At 52.2% G+C, this 23,792-nt stretch overlaps 1 protein-coding gene across 15 annotated transcripts in view; it reads left to right on the forward strand.

Annotated features, from left to right (window-relative positions):
• The window catches only part of GRIN1 (glutamate ionotropic receptor NMDA type subunit 1), a 74,190-nt gene that overhangs the window by 39,991 nt on the left and 10,407 nt on the right, over nt 1-23,792 (forward strand). For 11 of the 15 annotated variants that reach the window (XR_007352997.2, XR_007352999.2, XR_007353001.2 and 8 more), the window contains 13 exons: nt 2,508-2,682; nt 3,982-4,126; nt 4,223-4,306; nt 5,199-5,334; nt 6,259-6,386; nt 6,619-6,783; nt 9,931-10,049; nt 11,144-11,256; nt 13,112-13,260; nt 14,394-14,551; nt 15,475-15,636; nt 20,253-20,362; nt 21,862-22,007. Coding sequence is in view for 9 of the 15 variants with exons in the window: in XM_048822797.2 (XP_048678754.1) it covers nt 2,508-2,682; nt 3,982-4,126; nt 4,223-4,306; nt 5,199-5,334; nt 6,259-6,386; nt 6,619-6,783; nt 9,931-10,049; nt 11,144-11,256; nt 13,112-13,260; nt 14,394-14,551; nt 15,475-15,636; nt 20,253-20,362; nt 21,862-22,007 (1,790 nt within the window). In the remaining 6 variants the exon portion in view is untranslated. Of the gene's footprint in view, nt 1-2,507; nt 2,683-3,981; nt 4,127-4,222; nt 4,307-5,198; nt 5,335-6,258; nt 6,387-6,618; nt 6,784-9,930; nt 10,050-11,143; nt 11,257-13,111; nt 13,261-14,393; nt 14,552-15,474; nt 15,637-20,252; nt 20,363-21,861; nt 22,008-23,530; nt 23,573-23,792 lie in introns of all 15 variants that reach the window. The other 4 variants (XR_007353002.2, XM_048822803.2, XM_048822802.2 and 1 more) reach the window with 1 other exon arrangement.

Below are 23,792 nucleotides of genomic sequence, written 5' to 3' on the forward strand. Positions count from 1 at the left end.
AGAATTTCTCGAAAGAGCATGGGCAAGTATATTACATCTTCCTTTGAGATGTACCAAATCAAAGTCATACTGCTGTCCCTGAAGAACCCACCGCTGCAGCCTCACATTCAGCAGATCAATGGCCTTATAACAGAGGCCTGTAATAGGCAAATGATCCGTTTCAAAGGTGAAATGTCTTCTCACTAAATAAACCGGGAAGCATATAATAGCAAAAACCATTGCCAAGAACTATAGCTCAGTCTGTGAATAGTTTGCTTCTGTTAGGGTGAGAGTATGGGATGCAAAGATAACCGCCATCCCTCCTAGAGCAGAACGGTGCCCGGACGCTGATTGAATGCATCAATTTGAAGCACTCTGGGCTTCCATGGATCAAAATAAGCATGAGAATGGATCCAACAGAGGTCTTGACGCAGGGTTTCAAAAACTTGCTTTGCTTCTTCGGTCCAAACCAACTGGTCCTGGCCCTGGGTTAAATTTCCCAGGGGCTTCGCAAGGATACTAAAACTGGGCAAAGCATAGCCACCTATGTATTAAGCTAGGCCAAGGAATGAACCTCAGCCGCCGTGATGAGCAGGTAATGGTAACGAGCGACAGCTTGCAGCCATTCAGGTGTTGCTTTCATACCGTGGGTTGGCAGAGAATGCCCTAGGAACTCTACAGCATTTTTTGCAAAACTGCACTTGGCCCCTTCAACTTTATGTCAGCTAGTTGCAGGTAGGTTAGTACCTGGGCCAGAACAGCATTATGCTCAGGAAGAGTTTTAGCAAATATGAGAATGTCTTCCTAATAGCAACATGCCCCCGGGAGCTGAGACACCACTCTCTGAAATACTTCAGAAGCAGAAATTAAGCCAAAAGGGAATTGTTTTGCAAAAATGCTGTAGCGGGGAATGAGCAACCAGGGATGGATCACTGGATGATTTGCCTGCTCTGTTCATTCCCCCTGGGGCACCTGGTCCTGGCCATTGTTGGCAGACAGGACACTGGGCTAGAGGGACCTTTACTCCAACCCAGTATGACCATTCTTAAAAAGCCACAGCTCACAGAGGTTTCCAGAAAGCCTTCATAGTGTCCATAAAGCGTCCAAAAAGCCTGTTTCTCTGTAAAATGGAAAAGTGGAGATGGATTAGAAAGGCAGTCCCCGGCAGGAGGAGGAACTCGGGACTCAGAACAAAACCTTGAAAGTATGTTCTTTCTCAAAGGTCATGTGTGATGTTGCAAACATCCAAATATTTTTAGGGCCAGATCCCCACTTATGCCAGCTTCACCCCACCCAGGGATTCCCCTATGTCAGGAGGGGAATCCCCAGCTGCTGTTAGGGTGACTCTCGTTCCTTTTGTGCTGCCCAAGTGGCATAAACAGCATGCAGGTGAGGCCAGGGTTATAGTCCATCCTCCACTAAACTCCTGTCTCGTTGGAACTAACAAGCAGCCCGCATGGCCTGAGAGAGGCACACCCTGTAGCAAAGAGAGTGCAAGATCTGTGTTTTAGGCTGGCCTTGCAATAGAAAAGTCTGTTCCACCTCATTCTTTTTCTCCTTGCTTGTTCTCACTTTGATATGGTTGGCAATCTTCCTGGCTTCCTGACATCACCTGTACAAGTGTACGCAAGAAAATCCAGGGCCAAGCAGAGAACCTGTCTTGGAACCAGAACATCTTCATTCCACTGCTGTGTTTGATCCCCTTTCCCTTCCTCTCTATTGTTACGGTTCATGATCCAAGTCAGAATCAAGGGAGTGTGGAAAGTTTCAGAGATCTTGTGGGGAAGGGCAGCCTTTTGATAAGCCTCTCCCTTTCCCAAACTGGGACTGGCAAAAGCAACCTCATATAGTGTCTGACTGTGTCCTAAGAGCATGTTGCCATAGCAGCAGTCCAGTGCATTAAGCACTTTGTGGGGGGGCGGGGGGGGCATCAACGAAAAGGACACAGAGGATGGTGAAGCTGATTCACTGAGTTGCTTTGTATTGCAGACAAACTAATTGCAGCATTGAGTTCAAATAGTCACTGACCAAGCTTATTTCCCTGACTGCTTCTAGGGGAACAGCAGCAGCTTTAGCTGATATCACTCCCAGATTCGCTCCCCCATGCCCAGAGCAAACACTCACTCCAATTCGAAAAGTCAATAATGCCTCTTAAACTTGGGTTTCAGTTTCAGTGCTGGGTCTTCCACATGCATTGTCTACGACCTCTACTGCCTGCCTGCCATCTGAATTCCCAGTGTGCTCCCCATAACACAAAGCAAAGTAGCAAAGTGCCTTCTTACAGAAGGAAGCTGGCAATCAGGTAGCCCCAGCTTGAGCCTAACTCCTGCCCCCCTCCGCACCAAGGTTTGTAGGGAGCGGGTCCACCGCAGTTCAGAGTTCATTGGCCTCTTGGTGGAACTCTGCTAGCTGAAGGCCAGGATCAGGGGATGCATGGGTCTTAGTTCAGTGTTGGCAAGAAGGACTTACAGGGAGGGCATGTCTGCCTGGGGTTCTCTGACCTGTGCCATGCTCTGTGTTTGCTCCAGGGGTGATTGGTTTGCAGCTCATTAACGGGAAGAACGAGTCAGCTCACATCAGCGATGCTGTTACAGTGGTAGCTCAGGCAGTCCATGACTTATTCGAGAAGGAGAATATCACGGACCCCCCGAGAGGCTGCGTTGGGAACACCAACATCTGGAAGACTGGCCCTCTTTTCAAGAGGTACCTAGGCACCTGGGCTCACCCCGCCCTCCACCCCTACACACCATATGTTTGGTTATTTACTATCAATCATTACTTTGGGTAGGAACTGGATTATGAGTTCCCCAAATTCCCCAAATGTTTGAAGAGGTGGTGTAACCTAGTGGTTGGAGCACAGGACTAGGCGCCGGCCTACCTGGGTTCTCATGCTAATTCTGCTGGTGAATTAATCCACTGATGAGAGAGGGAAGGGGATTTGAATTGATACTTCATTTTTTTAATACATCTACATGATTTTGTCACTCAAGATGGAAAGTGAATCTGTGCAGAGTAATTAAGAGCAACAGCGATCACTGCAGGAAACTGCGGGGAATGTGCACAACCACTTCCATTCCAATCAGCTATTTTCAGATGATACTTTTCCAAGGAATTCACTTTCGGTTTGGTGAATATGGAAAATCCATTTGCAAAGTCTGAGCACACCATCCCGTCAGTTTTGGACTAATAGGGAATGAAACAAATATAAGCATAATCTTGTCCATGGTAAAAAAAAATGCCAGCAACTTTTCATTTAATTTTGTACTGGTCTACAGCACAATAGCATGTCAGCTTGAAACGTCACATGGGACTAGACCCCACTGAGGAGCGGTGAATAGAATTGGGGGGAATGGTTTTCATTTAGAAAATGTAAGAGTTTCAGAATATTATGCATTACACATGCAAAGTAGCTTTGTTCATAAAATCTGTAGCTTTACACCTGGGATGGTCATTTGATCCGGGAGGCCGTAGGCGTGCTCTTTGGTGCCGTGGCACTTGGGAGATCTGCAGGCTGGGATCTCTGTACTGCGAGGCTGAGTTGCTCTGCGGGATGGGATGTGAGTGCCCTAGAGCTCAGTTTCTCTGCAGGATCTCATCTTGGTGATGCTCACTCTTGCTTGGGAGAAGAAGTGAATTTGTAGTCTCATTCTCTTGATATTCATTCAGTGCCCAGTGTCCCATTCTAGCTCACATGGTCTGATTTGTTTTGATCTGCTGTGTCTGCTCCACTGATCAGTTCATAGAATAACACCTGCTGAGCTCAGGGCTCCATGAGGTTTGAAAACTCAGGGGTAGTTCCTGGGCTCATTGCAAGCTGCTGGGGCTGATCTAGTCTAGGGAAAACAGATCCACAACTTTTATCTCATTGACTAACGAAGGGCCCGATCCCCTAGCCACCAAAGCTCTCTCACTGAGCTCTCATCTGCCCTGCTGCCCTGTGTTCTGGGAGGAGAGCAGATGAAGAAACATGTGCTGGAACCTAAACGGGGGTATTCTTTGTAGAGTGTTGATGTCGTGCAAGTACACCGAGGGTGTGACCGGGAGACTGGAGTTCAATGAAGACGGGGACAGGAAATTCGCCAATTACAGCATCATGAACCTGCAGAACCGGAAACTGGTTCAAGTTGGGGTTTACAATGGCAGCCATGTACGTATGTTCCTCCAGGGAGAGCCAGAGATGGAGGTGCAGAGCCTGCACCAGCCATCTAATGTCTCTCTCTCCTTCTCTCGGTGGCACTTGCAGGTCCTGCCCAATGACCGGAAGATCATCTGGCCGGGGGGAGAGACAGAGAAACCTGCGGGCTATCAGATGTCAACCAAATTGAAGGTACCAGCAAATGACTCAGCTGGTGAGATGGAGCCACTAGTAGCTCCTCTCACGTATCTCCTGGCCTTGTGGCAGGACTGAGTCTCAGTTACATTAAAAAGCCTCGTTATGCTGCGCCAGCAGCATCTCGGGCTGCAACGTGGGAGTGCATTAAGTTACACGAAAGCACATCTAGACGCACTGTCAAGCCCTTTTCCCTGGCAGAGCAGTGTCAAGGGTCTTAAATGTAAATGCGGGGCAGGCCCAGACTCATTCAGTGTTGTGTTGTCTGTTTGTAAATGGGGCCCTGAGTGGGGCTCTCTGGCCCAGTTCCTAGGTCAAAGCTAAAGGGGATTCATTTTAGCTTGAGCTGGTGTGACCTACTGGACAGAGCACTGGCCTGGATGCAGGAGACATGGGTGCTCTTTCTGGTTCTGCCTTTGGCCTGTTGGGTGACCCTGAATAAGTTACTTACTGAATAAGGCCTCCTTCTATGCCTCAGTTTCCCATGTGTAAAATGAAGGTAATGCTATTAGCCTAATTTTTAAAGTGCTTTGAAATCCATGCGGGAGAAGTGCTGTGGGAGAGCTGGGTGGGGGGAAGATTATTATTATTATCATTATGCATTTGAAGGAGCCTTCCCTTTGTGACCTCTGACCCCTTCAGCAAACACTTCCTGTCCTTACCTTCAAAGCCCATCACTGCCTGCTCTCCTAGCTGAGCCTTGCTTTAGGGAAGAGGACTCCTTTATTTGTGATGGGCACCGTGGGATCCTTGCCACGAACGAGCTAGACTGAATAGTCTAGACAGTTTGTGTTTTATTGGGGCATCCCACATCCCCTTGGGGAAGGAGAAGGCCACCTGGCATAGGCTTAGTCTCTGAGGCAAATGGGCATTTCTGCTTCCTCCACAGATTGTGACAATTCACCAAGAGCCCTTTGTGTACGTGAAAGCAACACAAGCCGATGGAACATGTAAGGAAGAAATTACCATCAATGGAGACCCAGTGAAAAAGGTCTTTTGCACTGGACCCAATGAGACCATCCCAGGTAACTTCTTCCAGGGAATGAACATGCAGCAGGACCTCAGATCAAAAAAGTGAGGGAGCCCAATCCTGCTCTGCGGCCTGCAGAACTTGAAAGAGAGCAGCCCACTGGAAAATATCTGAGTACCTTGCCAGGCCAGAGAGTGCCCCATTCAGCTCCTCTCCATTGCCATGTGGGTGTTGGGAATCTCAGATGCCCCTGCACACAGAGATACAGCCTCCATGCTGGTCTCTCCTCTTTCAGCTTTCCTCTCGTCTTCTCCTTTCTTCCCTTCTCTCTGACTCGCTTCATGCCTCTTTCTCTCTCTTACTCACTGTCTCCTTCCTTTGTTCTCTCTTTATTTTTGTGTCTTCCCCCATACCATAGTAAAATATCCCATGGCAGTAAATTCCAATGTGGAAAGTTACTTTGTCTTCCTAAATTCCTTGTGTTGAACACTGTATTCTCCTTCATTTCCTACCTTGAATTGTCGAGCAGTGTTGCTGTGGGCTGCTAAACATCCACTGCATTCCACCGCAGTGGTGAATGCATTTCAGTGGCATTGATAGGTTTCCTTTTTAACCTTGCTAATTCACTGCACACATAAATCACAAGTAAACCATGTCTGGGTGTTTCTCATTTCTGAGCACAGGGCTGCAGTGAGGTCTCATTGCTGTGACTTCTTCACTCTTGCAAAATACATGGCAGAGCATTTACTGGAGCACTTGGAACTATTCCGACACATGAGAGCTGCCCCGTGGCACAGAGCGGATGCGTTCTCTTCGCTGTTAGCAAACTTGTTTGTTAGCTCACTAATTTGCAGCTCTGGGTCTCCCAGTCCTTCGCATGGGCTCACTAGCTTCTGCTGGGTTAGGCGCTGATGGGAGGAATTCTCTGCAATCTTTGTGGTGCTGCATAACCCTCCCTCATCCCTGCTCCCCTCTACAGGACGCCCCACTGTGTCGCTGTGCTGCTATGGCTTCTGCATCGACCTGCTGATCAGACTTGCAGGGGTGATGAATTTCACCTACGAAGTTCACCTGGTTGCTGATGGTAAATTTGGCACACAGGAGCGGGTGAGTTTGGACATGTCCCTTTGTGTTGACGCAGGAGAAATGTATATCGGCCGCTGTCAGCAGCAGCTGGGGTTGCTGTGAGGAGCCTCAGCCAAAGCCCCCCTCTCTGCCCCGAACGGGAGAGGTTGAATGTGCTGATGCGGCCTGTGGAGGTGTTCGCAGAGCCTTGGGGGGGCGAGCACCTCGGGGTCAGCAGCAGAGTGGGGCTGACCCTGGCTGCTGGCTCTTGCAGGTCAATAACAGCAATAAGAAGGAGTGGAACGGGATGATGGGGGAGCTCCTGAGCGGCCAGGCAGACATGATCGTAGCCCCCCTCACCATCAATAACGAGCGTGCGCAGTACATCGAATTCTCCAAGCCCTTCAAGTACCAGGGTCTCACCATCCTGGTGAAGAAGGTAAGGGTGGATGCAGCTAGTGCCAGCAGACATGCCCCTCAGAGACAGGCAGGGACGGACAGTGGGTTCCCTCCCCACACCCAGGCAGCCCAGCTAACGAGTGCCTCTGGACAAAACCTCCACCTCAGCCCCACTTCTCTTCCTGCCCCAGGCCTCTCATCCATCCCTGCCCGAGGCTGCTTCCTCCCCATCCAAGGCCCCTCTTCCTGCCTCCCAAGACCCACCCCTGCGCCTTAGTCCATCCCACATTTACTGGGCAGGCTGCAACCATGATACACCAACCCTGCATTTTATACTGGGTCCTTGGCCCCGCAGGTTTCAAGGCCCTTAGCAGTGCAGGCTCCAGCTCCACAGGGGAGTGAGACCCCCTCCTGGAGCCTTGCGCTCAGCGCTGTTGGACGGTCGGGGGCAGTGACTCCAGTGCCTGGGACTGACTCTCCTCTGCTGTCCCTCTCCCAGTTTTAAGCACTACCGGGAGACTTTCCCTGCAGGTAGTTTTCATTACGGTCACTCTAGGCCCCGTCATAAGAACCCGTCCCCTCCCTGTTCCCTGTATTTGCTGGAGCGTGAGATGCATGCTTCGGCTATATCGTTAGTCGTGTTGGTCTTTACAGGTGATTTATTAAGTATGATGGTACAGTGCCCTGGGCACTGGGCGAGGTCACTTACTACTAACCAACGAATGAACATAAGGGTTGTAGCCTTTTGGCAATATGGGTGCCACCACCGGCCTGTTCAGCCTCCTTTTCCCCCTAGGGTTGCCAACTTTCTAACTGGAAAAAACTGAACACCCTAGCCCAGCCCTTTCCCTGAGGCCCTGCCCCCGCTCACTACATTCCCCCTCCCTCGGTGGCTCGCTCTCCCTCACCCTCGCTCGTTTTCACTGGCCTGGGGCAGGGGGCTGGGGTGCGGGACGGGGTGAGGATTCTAACTGGGGGTGTAGGTTCCGGGGTGGGGCCAGATATGAGGGGTTCAGGGTGTGGGAGGGTGCGCTGGGCTGGGGCAGAGGGTTGGGGTGTGGGAGGGAGTACAGGCTCTGGGCTGGAGGTGCGGGCTCCGTGGCGGGGCCAGAAATGAGGGGTTCAGGGTGCGGGAAGGAGATCTGGGCTGGGGGGGTGGGGCCGAGGGATTCGGAGTGTGGGAGGGGGCTGTGGGTTGAGGCAGGGGGTTGAGGTGTGGGGGGAGTGAGGGCTCTGGGGTGGAGGTGAGGGCTCTGGGTGGGGCTGGGGATGAGGGGTTTGCGGTGCAGGAGTGGGCACTGGGTTTGGAGGGGCTCAGGGCTGGGGCAGGGGGTTTAGGGCTCAGGGCTGCCATGCGGGGTTACCTCAGGCAGCTCCTGGTCAGTGGCGCAGTGGGGCTAAGGCAGGCTCCCTGCCTGTCCTGGCTCCGCGCTGCACCCCAAAAGTGGCCAGCATGTCCAGCTCCTAGGTGTGGGGGCCAGGAGGCTCCGCACGCTGCTCTCGCCCATAGGCACTGCCCCCCAGCTCCCATTGGCCGGGAACCGCGGCCAATGGGAGTGCAGAGCCGGTGCTCGGGGTGGGGCAGCACGTGGCACCCCCATGACCCACCTCGCCTAGAAGCTGGACCTGCTGGCCGCTTCCAGGGTGCAGTGCAGACCCAGGACAGGTAGGAACTAGCCTGTCTTAGCCCTGCAGCATCGCCAACCAGACTTTTACCGGCCTAGTCAGCGGTGCTGACTGGAGCCACCAGGGTCCCTTTTCGGCCAGGTGTTCAGCCAGACACCTGGCAACCCTGCCAACCTCACGTGCCTCCCCACGCTGCAGCTGAACCCCTCCATGACAGTCTTATTGGCTATGGAGCCGGGTCATAGAATCGTAGAATCATAGAATATCAGGGTTGGAAGGGACCTCAGGAGGTCATCTAGTCCAACCCCCTGCTCAAAGCAGGACCAATCCCCAACTAAATCATCCCAGCCAGGCCTTTGTCAAGCCTGACCTTAAAAATATCTAAGGAAGGAGATTCCACCACCTCCCTAGGTAACGCATTCCAGTGTTTCACCACCCTCCTCGTGAAAAAGTTTTTCCTAATATCCAACCTAAACCTCCCCCACTGCCACTTGAGACCATTACTCCTTGTTCTGTCCTCTTCTACCACTGAGAACAGTCTAGATCCATCCTCTTCGGAACCCCCTTTCAGGTAGTTGAAAGCAGCTATCAAATCCCCCCTCATTCTTCTCTTCCGCAGACTAAACAATCCCAGTTCCCTCAGCCTCTCCTCATAAGTCATGTGTTCCAGACCCCTAATCATTTTTGTTGCCCTTTGCTGGACTCTCTCCAATTTATCCACATCCTTCTTGTAGTGTGGGGCCCAAAACTGGACACAGTACTCCAGATGAGGCCTCACCAATGTCGAATAGAGGGGAACGATCACGTCCCTCGATCTGCTGGCAATGCCCCTACATATACATGTCATCTCCCCACATCCCTCTGGACCAGGAGAAGGTCCATCTCCCAAACTCTTCTGCCCTCCCAAGGTTATTCCCCCACCCCCATTCCCTGCTCTCCAGTGATGGCACCAGGGAAAAGCAAAGTTTCCAATGGTTTTGCACAAACATGATCTTTGAATCCTCTCTTTTAAGAAGGAAACTAAACCCTTGCAGGCTGGAGAATGGACCTGGCCCCTGGACTCTCTTTGTTGGGTGGAGGCTAAACCTCCCTTGGAGGCTGAATGAAAATAAAGTGTCTCTGGAGCCTCCCCTTTAAAGTAGTGACTACAAGCCCACACCCCACACCTGCAGGAACAGGCCAAGCCTTGGGTCCCTCCTGCTCCACTCCATATAAAGTCTTTGGCTCTCTCTTGCTCCAGAGTGGGGAGAGGCTACTACATTCCAAGCATCCCGGCTGAGGGCTGCTCTCTGATTTGGGAGCAGGAGCAATGCACAGGCCTGTTTGAATGTCTAGTCTTTCCTCTGGGGCCAGTGTGGGACAGTTCCTGCAGTCTGCCCCCGAAGGGGGCTGCATTCCTATTGCAGCGGTATTGTCCCCGGCTACATGGACCATCCAAAGCGCAGGATGCGGGAAGGCAGGGCTGGATGCAGGGGGCTGGCAGAGCGGCAGATTGGCAGGGATTTGGTTTCCTAAATGACTCTTTCCTGCTAGGTGCCAATGCTCCTTCCCTCTGTGCTAGGAAATCCCCCGCAGCACCCTCGACTCGTTCATGCAGCCTTTCCAGAGCACGCTGTGGCTGCTGGTAGGACTCTCAGTGCATGTCGTGGCCGTGATGTTGTATCTCTTAGACCGGTTCAGGTAACTGGCCTTTGGGTGAGGGTGGGCGCGTGTGGGGGGTGCACTTAGGACGGGGTGGAGAGGGGACAGGGAGGGGACTCGAGCTGGGTCACTGACACCTCTACACGGGGCTCCCCCGAGGCCTGCTGGCGAGCGCGAGCTGGAGCAGAACGCGGTGCTCTGCTGTCAGTGTTAGCTCTCGGGAGCATCTAAACCAAGGCTCCACGGGCTGCACTGGCTCCTGAGTGACTCTGAGTGCTGTGGAGCTCCAGGGATTGGCTCCCGGACCCGTGGGACCCTGGCTCTTGGCCCAGATACTGGGCTGACACTCTCGATGCCCCAGCACTAGCCCCTAGAGTTAAACCTGGGGGCTTCAGGCCAGGGCAGACTCGGCGGGCTCTGGAATTTTCTTCCCTTATTTCTCCAAGAGGCCAAGTGTCCAGCCCTTCATGCAGTGTGATTCCCACCTCCCCAGGCAGCCCGTACCAGTGGGCAGCAGGCTCTCATACAATTGATGTGGGAGCCGAGTCCATTCATACCTTGCAAGTGGTCAAGGGGCTGTGAGCCGATCTTTATTTTTAGGATTTTCTCTTCATGGGCCCAGAGGCTGGAGCCGTAGCAGCATGAATGGCTAAATCAGATCAGCATAGACATGCCTGTGATGGGAACCCCACTGCTCTGGGGGAAGCTCTAGGGAGGAGGGGGTGGCTGCAGGAATCGGACAGGGGGCCATGCTGAGGCTGCCCCTGGCAGTGGGACGCCAGTGGATGGGAGTGGGAAGAGCTACCTGCCCAGCCTGGGAAGTGGGAGATGGTTGTGTGACATTGCCGGAGGGGGTTGTCGTCCATGGGGCGCAGTCATGTGGGGCCGGAGATCATAGAATCATAGAATCATAGAATATCAGGGTTGGAAGGGACCCCAGAAGGTCATCTAGTCCAACCCCCTGCTCGAAGCAGGACCAATTCCCAGTTAAATCATCCCAGCCAGGGCTTTGTCAAGGCAGCTTCAGGGTGTGGCCCCGGTGTGGGAGCGTTGGGGAGCAGCCATGGGAATGAGACGTGCTGGGCAGCACTGGGGCTGTGTGTGCCAGCAAAGCGGTTGGCCCTGTTTTTCAGCCCGTTCGGCCGGTTCAAAGTTAACAGTGAGGAAGAGGAGGAAGACGCACTGACCCTCTCCTCGGCCATGTGGTTCTCTTGGGGAGTGTTGCTGAACTCTGGGATCGGAGAAGGTAAGATCTGTTTGAGTTCAATAAGAGTTAATTCAGGGAACCTAAATGGGCTGTCGTATACAGGAGGTGAGACTAGATGATCACAGTGGTCCCTTCTTCATCTTGCTTCAAATACTATGAATTGAGAAGGCATTAGCACACATCAGGGCCCTTGGAGTAGCAGGCCCAGTTGCTTCATCTCAGATCTGAGCGAGATACCAGTCCAATATGCTGGGGGAGCTTCATATCCATCTTCCCCTCTTTCGGAGTGGCAGCATCTGGGACGGGCAGCACCAAGTCCTTCCTGGGTGTGTCCCCCTCTCTGGTCCTGGCCCCACTGCTGAGCCCCCCTCAGGTAGGGGCCCTCTGCTAGGTCCAGGCTGGGAGCTCTGTGACCAGAGGGAACTGTATTCCTTGAGTTAAGCTGTATCAATGGGCTGCTGCTCTGTGTCCAGGCAGCCACCCCAGAGCAGGTGTAACTGAGCTGATGAACTCTTCTGACCAGCAGCAGCTCTCACGAGCTCTTGGAGTCCCTCCAGTAGGGCGCCCAGAGGGACAGGGTGGAGGCAAACTGCTCCCAGACCAGCTGGGCCCTGCTTACATGCTGCAGTCTGCTGTAATGCACTGGTCCTGGGGGCTCGATGCCCACATATATCAGAGCACACCTGTGGCAGCATTGGGGCTTTAAGAGGAGCTGGTGCTCTCTTAAGCTCAGACCTTTCCCAAGCAGGGCTAGTGCTCCCTACATGCTGGCCAGCTGAGGAGAGAGGTCCTGAGCAGCCCAGCCTGTGAAGTGCACCTCTTCCAAAGGGGAACAGGAGAGCCATGTATGTCCAGTGTCCTGGTCAAATGACAGCTTTTGTCATGGTGGAAAGTCCATCAATGGCTATTAGCCAAGGTGGTCAGGGATGCATCCCCATGTTCTGGGTGTACCCGAAGTCTCTGAGTGCCAGAAGCTGGGAGTGGATGACATGGGATGATCGCCTGTTCTGTTCACTCCCTCTGGGGCACCAGGCACTGGCCACTGTTGGAAGACCGGATATTGGGCTGGATGGACCTTTGGTCTCACCCAGTCTGGCCATTTTTATGGTCATTGCATTCCGGCCTAACATGCCTGCTCCTAGTACAAAAACATGCCAGGGGATCTTCAGTGGTGAGGACATGGCACTTCCAGTTGTACCATGTGGTGAGGACATGGCACTTCCAGTTGTACCACTGGCTCACTGCTGACTCAGAAGAACGAGTGCCCCTGCTGTAGACACATCACCTCTTCCTCCAGCACCCACTGTTCCCTGGGGCCTCCCACTCAAGCACTGGCCTGGCTCCCCTTAGCCACTAATTCCCTCTGCTGTGTAAGCAGCTCCTGAAGAAGGACCTGCTGTTACACCAAGACAAACGGTTTCTCTTCTACGTGGACTGGGACACGGTCCTACCATGTCTCACCATGTCACTGACCAGCAATGCCCATTCTCCACTCGGGCAAGAGCTCACCTGTCTATCTGGAGGCACTGCTGACCAAGGACAATCATTTCCAGGGTGGAGCTATTTGCCTCCCTGGCAAAGGGGAAGTGTGGGGCTGTGTACTGGGAAGCAATACAGCAAACTGGACCTGTGTTCTCCTTTGCACCAGTGCCCTGACATTCCCAGAATGGTGCATGGAGTCAGCCATGTGACTCCCATAATGCCCTGTGGCTGAGAGCCTCAGGAGACGGGTCGGACAGTGGTAGTTCGGACAAGGCAAGGGGGATTGTTTTCCATCCTGGGGTATCAGATCCATAGTGTCCCGCCGGGTACCTGTCTGCTCTGGACGGTCTCTCCTTGCTGACACATATGGAGTGCATCTTTGCTCCCAACTCTTTCTCCTTTTCCCCCTCAGGTGCCCCCCGGAGTTTCTCTGCTCGTATCCTTGGCATGGTTTGGGCTGGCTTTGCTATGATCATTGTGGCTTCCTACACTGCCAACCTGGCTGCCTTCCTGGTGTTAGACAGACCTGAAGAGAGAATCACAGGCATTAACGACCCCAGGGTAATTAGCGTGTGTCTTTCTGAGAGGGTTTGTGTGTGTCGTGCGTCACTGAGGCAGGGTAAATGCGGAAACATACGATGGTCTAATGTGAATCTCCTGGCCAGGAAGCGGGGCCTGTAGCTTGATCTTTGGCGCCATTAATCCTTAGAGCCCCAAACACAAGAGCTCAAGATTCTAAGCTGAGGCGTAGCAGCCAAGGAAATGCTCCCCTTGTGTCCCTCCCCAGACCCACTGCTCCCCAGATGCTCCCCAGACACTGCTATGAAGAGCACAGAGAGAGGCCCAGGGCCAGGCCTGAGACAGTGCCAGAGTCCCCCTGCCCATCTGCTCTTCTTGCTGTTTTCTGATGTGCTAGAGGGGGCAGGACCCAATACCAAGGAGAAGTGAGATGTAAGGCCTGCAGGCTGGGGCAGGAGGGGTGAGAGGGAACTCTTGGCAGCAGCTGTTTTACAAGCAGGCAGAACCCCAGCCCCAGCATTGTGAAAACACGAGGGATAAGAATCAGTGCTGGGGGGAAGGGGTTCCAAAATTGTGAAGGGCCCCCTGAGCCCCTCAAAGCTGTCAGCTCATGTTCTGCACAAAGGCAGGAGAATAGAGCCCGACATCGATTCTACTCCGGTTCTGTTAAATACTGGCGCAGGCGCTTACATGGCGTGGTGATAGAGAATGGCCGGCCGACCCACCGAACAGGGAATCTTGTCCAGAAACAGCACCAATCAAGGTGTTGTCATTGTCAGTGCTTAGGGAACTTGAGCTAATAGGAAACGATTAATGATGTACTAATTGTAATTAATTAAATCATTGCTGTGGCAGGGCAGATTTTCATGCATTTTACAAACCTAGCTAAGTCCCATTTCCTGCTCCGGAGAGCTGACGGCTGAAATCAGACAAGCCAGACACACAAGAGACAGGGCCCCCCATGAGAGTTCAGGGGCACTGCCGATGCGGGCCAGGATTTTCAAAGGGAGTCAGGTGCCCGGCCCTGGTTCACCAGAGAAGGGAGCATTTCGGACAAGTGAGTGGCAGCTGGACATGCAGGGGTGAGGTGGGAGGGCGTGAATGACCCCCGCCCAGCTCACTGTGACTGCTGGCCCTGCACAGCACTCACAGCCGGGCTCTGCCTTGCCTTGCAGCTGCGGAACCCCTCCGATAAGTTCATCTACGCCACGGTGAAGCAGAGCTCGGTGGACATTTACTTCCGGCGGCAGGTGGAGCTGAGCACCATGTACCGGCACATGGAGAAGCACAACTACGAGAGCGCTGCCGAAGCCATCCAGGCTGTCAGGGACAGGTGAGAGAGGGGCTGAGTCCTGCCTAACTGCGGCAGACCGGGCTGTGGGGCCTGCAGGGACCGCGCTGCCCTCCCCCCGCCCCCCCAGGCTCGCTGAGTGTGCGGGGCTGCAGCTCTCGTTGTTGGTCAGGGCGTAGGGCCTGGCGCAGCGTGCGGGGCCAAGCCCAGCCTGCCAGTGCTGCAGGCCACGCGGGGGCGCTTCCTAGGAGACGATGTCCTGGCTGGCTGTGGGCTGGGATCTGGTGACCTGGAATGAAGAGAAGGTGTTTGAGGTGCTGGGCTGGATGGGGGCCAGATTTCGGCACACTGGGGCTGGGTGGGGCTGGTCCCTGTGCCAGAGGGCTACCAGTTATGAGCGAAGCAGGGCCATTCAGCTGTCCACAGGACTGTGCTAATGCTATAGGGGGCAGGGGTATGGGGGGTATGATACCTGGATATGCTAGTGCTATAGGGGACAGGGGCATGGGGAACGGGTATGACACTTGGGGCAAGCGCAGAAAGGTGTAAAGCTTCTCTGGGTGGTGCTTTTGGGGGGTGGTAGGGTCATGGGATACAGACTGGAAAGGGCCTCTCCCTACTGCGCAGAAAGCAGGGCTGAGACCTGCCTTTCCACTGTGGACCATGAGATGGCGTCTCTACAAGGGGCTGAGAAACGTCAAGTGCTGTGTAAACCCCATTTCGCATTCATGGTGCAGTGTATTATGGCTCTGAAAGTGCTTCTGCCCTTCAAAAGAGGGCTGCTGCATGCATCAGAATGGGTGCTGCTGCTTCCCTTTAAGAGACTATAGTGGCCTTGCCTGATGGTTATATTAGAGCTGATAACTGTTAACACTCTCTGCAGATCATGCAGCTGTAGTAAGTTAAGACAAGCCAGTCCATGCTGCCACACTGACCTGGCTTCTCCTTTCTCCGTGCTGCATTAGCAAGCTCCATGCCTTCATCTGGGACTCAGCAGTGCTGGAGTTCGAAGCCTCCCAGAAGTGTGACCTGGTGACAACAGGGGAGCTTTTCTTCCGCTCTGGCTTTGGAATTGGGATGCGCAAAGACAGCCCATGGAAGCAGAACGTCTCCCTGGCCATCCTCAAGTCTGTACCCAGCTCTCAAGGAGCACTCTGAGCTCTCCATACATTGCATGTGCGAGAGCACGATCAGCTGTATGTGTGCAGGGGTTAGAGTAGCCACGTTCCATCCAGGGGCTCAGGAGACCTCTGCTGAGCTGTTGCTATCACCTGCCTAACGCTCCCCAACCAGCAGGACTGTGGACCTAGCCCAAGCAGTCCTAGAGATGCCAGCTATGGAGTCAGAGGCACTTTGAGCCTGGTTCCACAGGATAAGCCATGTCTGTTCCCTGGCAACTTGGAGGTGAAAGTTCCCATCTGGCTGAGACTGGGTTCCCAGGGGCTCAGCTCCAAGGGGAAGTTTATCAGAGGAAAATGCTAAGATTTTTTTCCTGAATGCTAAGATTATTTTTAAAGAAAACACAAGCAGGTCCCATGGTGTAATGGTCAGCACTCAGACCTCTGAATCCTGCGATCTGAGTTCAAATCTCAGTGGGACCTCCTGGGGCTATGTTGGTTTGCTGCAAAGCCTTAGGGTGCCTGGTTTCCGTGTCTCTGGGTGAACCAGAGTGAATTTTGGGGGGAGGGATAGATCAGTGGTTTGAGCTTTGGCCTGCTAAACCCAGGGTTGTGAGTTCAATCCTTGAGGGGGCCATTTAGGGATATGGGGCAAAAATTGGGGATTGGTCCTGCTTTGAGCAGGGGGTTGGACTAGATGACCTACTGAGGTCCCTCCCAACCCTGATATTCTATGAAGACTCCTCAGAATTACCCCTTCATAAGGTGGGGGGGATTGACTCTTTTTTCCAGCTCTTAGACAATGGAAGGCTTTGGGGCACTCTGCCTCCATGTCCACCGTCTCTCTGACCGACATGGGCTCAGTATGTAACTCGCAAGGTTTTTTTCCTAGCTGCCAGCACTGTGACGCCCCATAGGCTCTGAGAGCTCAGCTGAGCTCTGTCTCCCATATACAGCAGCACCAGTACCCACGACTCATATGTTAGGAGTGTTGATAAGGAGCAGTGCAGATGTGTGCCTATAATATTCCTCCATCAGTCCAGGGTTAGTGAAATATATAATATGTAACCCAGCTCAACTTTCACATCCTGCATGAGTTTGTGGCTGCAGTAGTTAGAAAGCACAGGAATGTAGGCATGGTCCATGTACATCAGACCTGAGGTCCATCTAGCCCGGCGTCCAGTCTCTGACAGTTGCCAGTGCCAGATGCTTCAGAGGAAGGTGCAAGAAACTCTGCAGTAGGCAGATGTGGATAACCTGCCCTCGGGGAAGTTTTCCTCCTAGTCTCCAATAGTTAGAGGCTGGCTTTTGCTCTGAAGCAGGTGAGTGTCAGCAAATTAAAGAAGTCTGGGCTGGATGAATGCACTATAAGGTGGGTAGAAAGTTGGCTAGATTGTCGGGCTCAACGGTTAGTGATCAATGGCTCCATGTCTAGTTGGCAGCTGGTATCAAGTGGAGTGCACCAAGGGTCGGTCCTGGGGCCGGTTTTGTTCAATATCTTCATAAATGATCTGGAGGATGGTGTGGATTGCACTCTCAGCAAATTTGTGGATGATACTAAACTAGGAGGAGTGGTAGATACACTGGAGGACAGGGATAGGATACAGAGGGACCTAGACAAATTGGAGGATTGGGCCAAAAGAAATCTGATGAGGTTCAACAAGGATAAGTGCAGGGTCCTGCACTTAGGACGGAAGAACCCAATGCATCGCTACAGACTAGGGACCGAATGGCTAGGCAGCCATTCTGCGGAAAAGGACCTAGGGGTGACAGTGGACGAGAAGCTGGATATGAGTCAACAGTGTGCCCTTGTTGCCAAGAAGGCCAATGGCATTTTCGGATGTATAAGTAGGGGCATAGCCAGCAGATCGAGGGACGTGATTGTTCCCCTCTATTCAACATTGGTGAGGCCTCATCTGGAGTACTGTGTCCAGTTTTGGGCCCCACACTACAAGAAGGATGTGGATAAATTGGAGAGAGTCCAGCGAAGGGCAACAAAAATGATTAGGGGTCTGGAACACATGACTTATGAGGAGAGGCTGAGGGAACTGGGATTGTTTAGTCTGCGGAAGAGGAGAATGAGGGGGGATTTGATAGCTGCTTTCAACTACCTGAAAGGGGGTTCCAAAGAGGATGGATCTAGACTGTTCTCAGTGGTAGAAGAGGACAGGACAAGGAGTAATGGTCTCAAGTTGCAGTGGGGGAGGTTTAGGTTGGATATTAAGAAAAACTTTTTCACTAGGAGGGTGGTGAAACACTGGAATGCATTACCTAGGGAGGTGGTGGAATCTCCTTCCTTAGATATTTTTAAGGTCAGGCTTGACAAAGCCCTGGCTGGGATGATTTAATTGGGGATTGATCCTGCTTTGAGCAGGGGGTTGGACTAGATGACCTCCTGAGGTCCCTTCCAACCCTGATATTCTATGATTCTATGAGTGCATAGCACTGCAAAAGCCACTGTTTATTCTTTTAATAGTTACTCTTATCATTCTGGGTATTCTTGTTGTCCATAGAAATGTCCAGTCCCTTGTTCAGTCTTGCTAAACACTTGGTATTAACGATAACCTGTGGCAATCAGCTCCTCAGACTAATTGTGCTTTGTGCAAAAAGGACTTCCCTGCATATGGGGTAAGAGGTCAAGTATTGTCATGGATCAAAAACTGGCTAAGAAACAGGAAAACAAGGATAGGAATAAATAGTTTTCATGTGTTAGTAGAAGGTTAACAGCAGGGAGCCAGACGGATTCTGTTTTAGGCCCAGAGTGGTTTTATACATTTATCAATGGGTGTGGGAAAGGGAGCAAGCAGGGAGGTGACAAAACTGACAGGTGAGACAAAATGATTTAGGTTAGTCAAGACCAGAGACGACTGTGAGAACTTCAGAGGCTGGGGATGGGCAGCATGATGGCAGATGAAACTCAGTGTTGACAAATGCAAAGTAACACATCTTGGAGAGAATAATTAGAACTATTCTTAGAGGACTCTACATTACCTGGATCAACTCAGGATAGGGAGTGGGCGTCAGCATGGAGACCTTTGCTCAGAGGGCAGCAGCGGTTGAGAAAGCCAACAAGCTGTTAGGATACATAGGGAATCGGAGGGAGAAAAATACAGACAATCCTGCCAGGCCTTTTTATAAATCAGTGGTGAGGCCTCATTGCTACTCTGTGTGCAGTGCTGGGCACCCCATCAGAATTAGAGAGGATTCAGAGACAGGCAGAGAGAATGACGAGCTCCCATCTGAAGAGAAATTGGGATGGCCCATGGCTTGGGATGTAATGAGAAAGGGGACTTGCCCCTGGGCACATGGCAGGCTTCAGTTGGGAATTGAACCCCAGTCCCTTCAACGCTAGACAGTGTGCCAGTCTTTGGACCACACTCGCTGCCTTCAGCCCCCCCGGCCCGGTAACTCCATCCCCTGGAGCACCCTCCTCAGTCCCTTCTGCCTCTGTTGGAAGGTGGGTCCCATCTGGTAGGGGTGTCCCTCCTGTCCACCTCCCTGTACTTCAAGCACAGAGCTGGCTGCCTCCATGGGAGTACCAGGGAACTCAGCACTGAGGTGGGCCAGCTCCATGATGACCCCATATTCTGGCCCTCTCTGCTACTCCAGTTCAGCAAGTCTGGCCTCGGGACGCTGCTCTGGAGCACTGAGGACCATGAGCTGCTGATTCTGGGTGCAGACACATGCCACTTGGCCACAGGGCACGTACTCACTCCCCCGCGCTCTTCAGCACACTGTCAAACCTTCCGCCAGTCTCCAGTCCCCATCTCCATAGTTACACGGGATTGGCTCTGACTGGGGACCAGGCGATGTTAGGCTCTGACCTTCTAGAAGCTGACGATACAGGGTTTCCTGGATTTTAGTTATTATAATCTCCTAGCAGCTAGTCGACCCACTTGTGCAGACTCCCCTGGTTCCCCGTCAGCTGCCATGCGCTGCTTAGCCTGGGCCTCTCTGAGCTCGGGGAACAGAACTTTTCTCTCATGAACTGAGCCCATTGGTTCTGGAGGGTGAGAGCCGATGGACACGGAGCCTGTGAGGGCAGCTCTGCACTTGCCTTTCTGAGCGGCACTTTGAGGGGTTTGCTTTACTTGTGCATTACCTGACAGGCGGATTTAATCTCCCAACAGCCCCGAACGCTGCCTTTGGAAACACACCTTCCAGGATTGCGTAATGACGGGCAGGGGCACTAACTGCACCCCAGACGCTTCACAAATGCATGTTGCACACCCAGTGTAACAGCCCCACACACACACTGCTCATGCACAGGGTTACCACAGGCAGGACCATGTGTGCACCTGTCACATAAATAGAAGCTACATGCACGCTGTGTAATGCACACACAATCCTCTGCCTGGAGCCACCGTGTGCTCCTCCGCCCATCTGCACACACATCACACCCCTTTTAGCACAGCCTGCCAAGAGCAAGCGCAGAGTAGCTCTTTCTGGCCTCTAGCCTAAGGGGCAGTGAAGCTGACATGCAGAGAGTGAGGATGATGTGGGCAGGTGAATGCGACGGGCTGGTGTTTCTGACATTCCCCTGCTCCCATAGTGTAAGTGTGAGCTCCCATTGAGCCAGGCGGTGGTCTTCAGTGAATGCTCTGTATTGTCTCCTTGTGTTTCAGATCCCATGAGAACGGCTTCATGGAGGATTTGGACAAAACTTGGGTGAGGTATCAGGAGTGTGATTCCCGTAGCAATGCCCCAGCAACACTCACCTTTGAAAATATGGCAGGTTTGTTCTGCAAACCTCTTTCTTCCCATTGGCTTGTTAACCTGCTTTCCTTCACTGTAGCCCTCCGAGCTCTCCTGAGGTCTAAACTCCACTTCTGGGTCTGCACTTCCCTGTGGTCTGGGAGTTTGCTGTGTTGAGCAGTGTCCTGTTCCCACTGGTGGATTGGAAATGGCTCTGAAAGGCCCATGCACCCCCTGATCTTCCCCTTTGAGGCCCCATTCTCATGCCTGTGATTTTAAATGTCACCCTCTCTGAACATGACTCACCTCCCGCTCCTCCAGCCAAGCCAAAGTGAAAGAACAGCCAGGCCCCAAGGCAGAGACCAGCATCCCAGCCAGAGCCTCAAGGGAACCAGGACAGGAGAAAACAAGCCGAGCATCATAAGCCAAAAATGTAAGGAAGGCAGCAGGTCTAGTGGCTAGAGCAGGAGGCTGGGGTGCAGGGCCCCAGACTCACTGTGTGACTTTGGACAAGTTGCTTCACCTCAGTTTCTCCCCCTGGAAAATGGGGAGAATGATACCTACCGAGGGTGGGAGCAGTAATTGGTAAGGAATAATTTCTTCAATTAGTTTTGCCATGTTTCCTGTTTGCAAATTGTCTGCAAACAGATGGCAGTCTTCTCAGACATCCTCACCCTACAGGGAATCACCCAGGAAGTCCCACCAGAAGTGCTGCATCAGTGGCTCCTTCCCCAGTGCTTTCTGTGGGGTGTTTGGGGTCCAAGCTGTGCTGACCGTATGCATCCCTGGTCAGAGTTCCCAGAGCAAGTGTGAGAACTGCCCAGAAAGAAACCAGTCTCTTCCATCTCCTCCCTCCCTTCTCCTGCCCCAACTTGAGACTCAATATGGCCACACCTCCACTGTCCCATCCCTCTAGAATTCATTTCCCCTGCTCCCGGCCCATAGTTTTGGCCATCAAAGTGGTCACCATGGGCAAGGGGCACCATGTGCAGCCTCACTACGCACATTCCTTCCCTACCCCCCCCCCACCCCCCCGAGTAGACACAGAGCTTTAAACTCCAAGAGTCAGGCTTCCAGTGTATCCCTGTGAACACTCTGGGGTGGCTGGTATCTGTCAGTTGTTTGTATAGCCCTTGTCCATGATTGCAGCTTCTGGGTGCTACAGTGATACAACCAATAATAATAATCCAAACTCAGAATTAGCTTTCCGTTAATATTCTGCAGTATTCCCTTCAAATTCCCTCTTTCCATGAACATCTCTCCTGGTAAAGTCGCTGCGAGGATATTCCCAGGAAGTGAGTGCAAAAAGGGTGTCAACATAGCTGAAGCAACTACAGTAAAAAATACAAACGAATCCTCATGGAAAGGCTCTGCAATATTCGCCTTCTGCTGTGCTCCGCCCTGGGGCATGTCTGGGGGCAGAATCCCTGGCTGCAAGAAGCTATTGCCGTGCAAAGGGTTATTGTAATTCTACAAGGGAAATGAAGTATCATGATGCTGTTTCCATTGTCCTCTGTGTAACTTTCCTGCTTATTTCAGGTGTATTTATGCTGGTGGCTGGAGGTATTGTTGCCGGGATATTTTTAATATTCATAGAAATAGCTTACAAAAGGCATAAGGATGCGCGGAGGAAGCAGATGCAGCTGGCGTTTGCGGCCGTTAACGTGTGGCGGAAAAACCTGCAGGTAGGACAAACCGTTTTTAGAGCAAGTCTCCAACAGGTGCGTTTTTCATTCCTTCACCAAATCAGTGAATACAAAGCTATGGGATAGCCCAGGGGCCCCACCATCCCTTCCCCTGGGTCCCTATTAACTATGGGGGTGACTGTGCTGCTAATGACCAAGGCATGAGTTCCCTGCCTTCTCAATGGGAATCCCCCGTGGCACTAACACACTGTCTGATGCAATCTCTCCCAGGAGGTGAGTTGTGCACAAATCTAACCAGGACATCTGGCAAAAATCGCTTCATTCTCAACTGTGCTCCCAGGGGTGGTCTGGCACATTGCTCGGCTGGAGGCTCCATGCAAGAGCTGGGTCTCATTCTGTTTGAGCAAACAGGGCCAGCACAGCTCCTTTAAAACGCCATTGCCTTGATGTACCGTTAGCTGACTGCGCTTGGCAGCAGATGATCACAGCATTCAGCTGCTGTCGATGAGCGCCCTGTCCTACCGCTGCTGTCTGTGTGGGGAAGGGCTCACGTGACCATTAATGAAACACAGCCAAAGCAACCCCCCGTGTAAGTGCAGTTGCAACCTTCATAACTGGGACCGATTCCAAAAAGAGGTGGTGTGTGCTCTTGTCAATTGGATTCCACAGATTTGGAGACGTGGGCATCTCTTGATGCCTGTGATTCATGCTGGGGGCTAATAATGCCAGTTACTGTTAGCACACAGATTCCCCAGGGCTCATGCCAAAGGGCCATTGCTTGCTATGGATTCTCTTGTCTACAAAGGGATCATTTCTCCTTGCCCCTCAAGTGAGGCAGGATCTGGAGGAAATCTGGTGTGCCTGACACCTTAACATAGCAACATAAGTGAGCCCGGTCCAGCTGGCCTGGCTAAACTTTCTCTCTTTCCCAGCTGCTATGGGATTAACCCTTGCTATGTCCATGGCCCCAGGTTAGGACATCTGGAGTTTCTCCCTGAACTGTCCAGGCTGTTTCTCGTATTTGGGGAAGCAAACCAACGTTCAAAGAGGAACAGATCCTTTATCCGACCAAAGGAAACCACTATCCAAAGAAAGTGTGAATGAAAGAGAGAGAAACAGTGATTGGGAACCTTAAAAGCAGTGTTGCTGTAACAAGTGAAATGAAATGGCCATGTGATAGCAGCATCGACTATGACATGGGAAAGGGCTGCTCAGGTGTAAATGACCTCCCTGAAAGCGGCAAAGGGTAAAGAATGAGGACTGGCTGCTCTATACTTTATTAGACTAACTGAGAGCTCTTTGGGCTCCGTTCACTAATACAGTATTGCAAACTCCATTTCTCTTTTCCTTTGCTTCCAAAAAGCAGCAGCACGGAAGTGGTTAAGTCTGCTGGGACAGAGCATTAGAGTCACACTGCCATTTTTCACTTGCCAACCTTCTAGAAACTACTGCACTGGGTCCTGGGCAGAATCTGTGGGACTGTGAGCTACGCATGTCGCCCTGTGGGTATAAACAGAGTCTCATGATAAAGATCAGTTTGACAATGTAAGACTTTTCCACAGGAGGAAACGTCAGACCACTAGTATCTGGTACATTACTAGAAGGTAGGCAAGTGGAAAGATTTATTTGTTAAACCAAACAAACAAAAATAATGGGGTTTGGGATCACAGTTTTGCCATGGCTATTTCCTGAGATGCCATGGAAGAAAAAGACATTTCATTCCATCCATCTTGCTTTCTTTTCCGTTTGTGCATGTCCGCAAAAGAGAGTACTGAAAAGGAGGAGGAAATGTATCCCCAAGCATGCACTATGCACCAGCGGGAT

Source organism: Caretta caretta, chromosome 16, assembly GCF_965140235.1.
Source record: "Caretta caretta isolate rCarCar2 chromosome 16, rCarCar1.hap1, whole genome shotgun sequence".
Taxonomy (NCBI): domain Eukaryota; kingdom Metazoa; phylum Chordata; order Testudines; family Cheloniidae; genus Caretta; species Caretta caretta.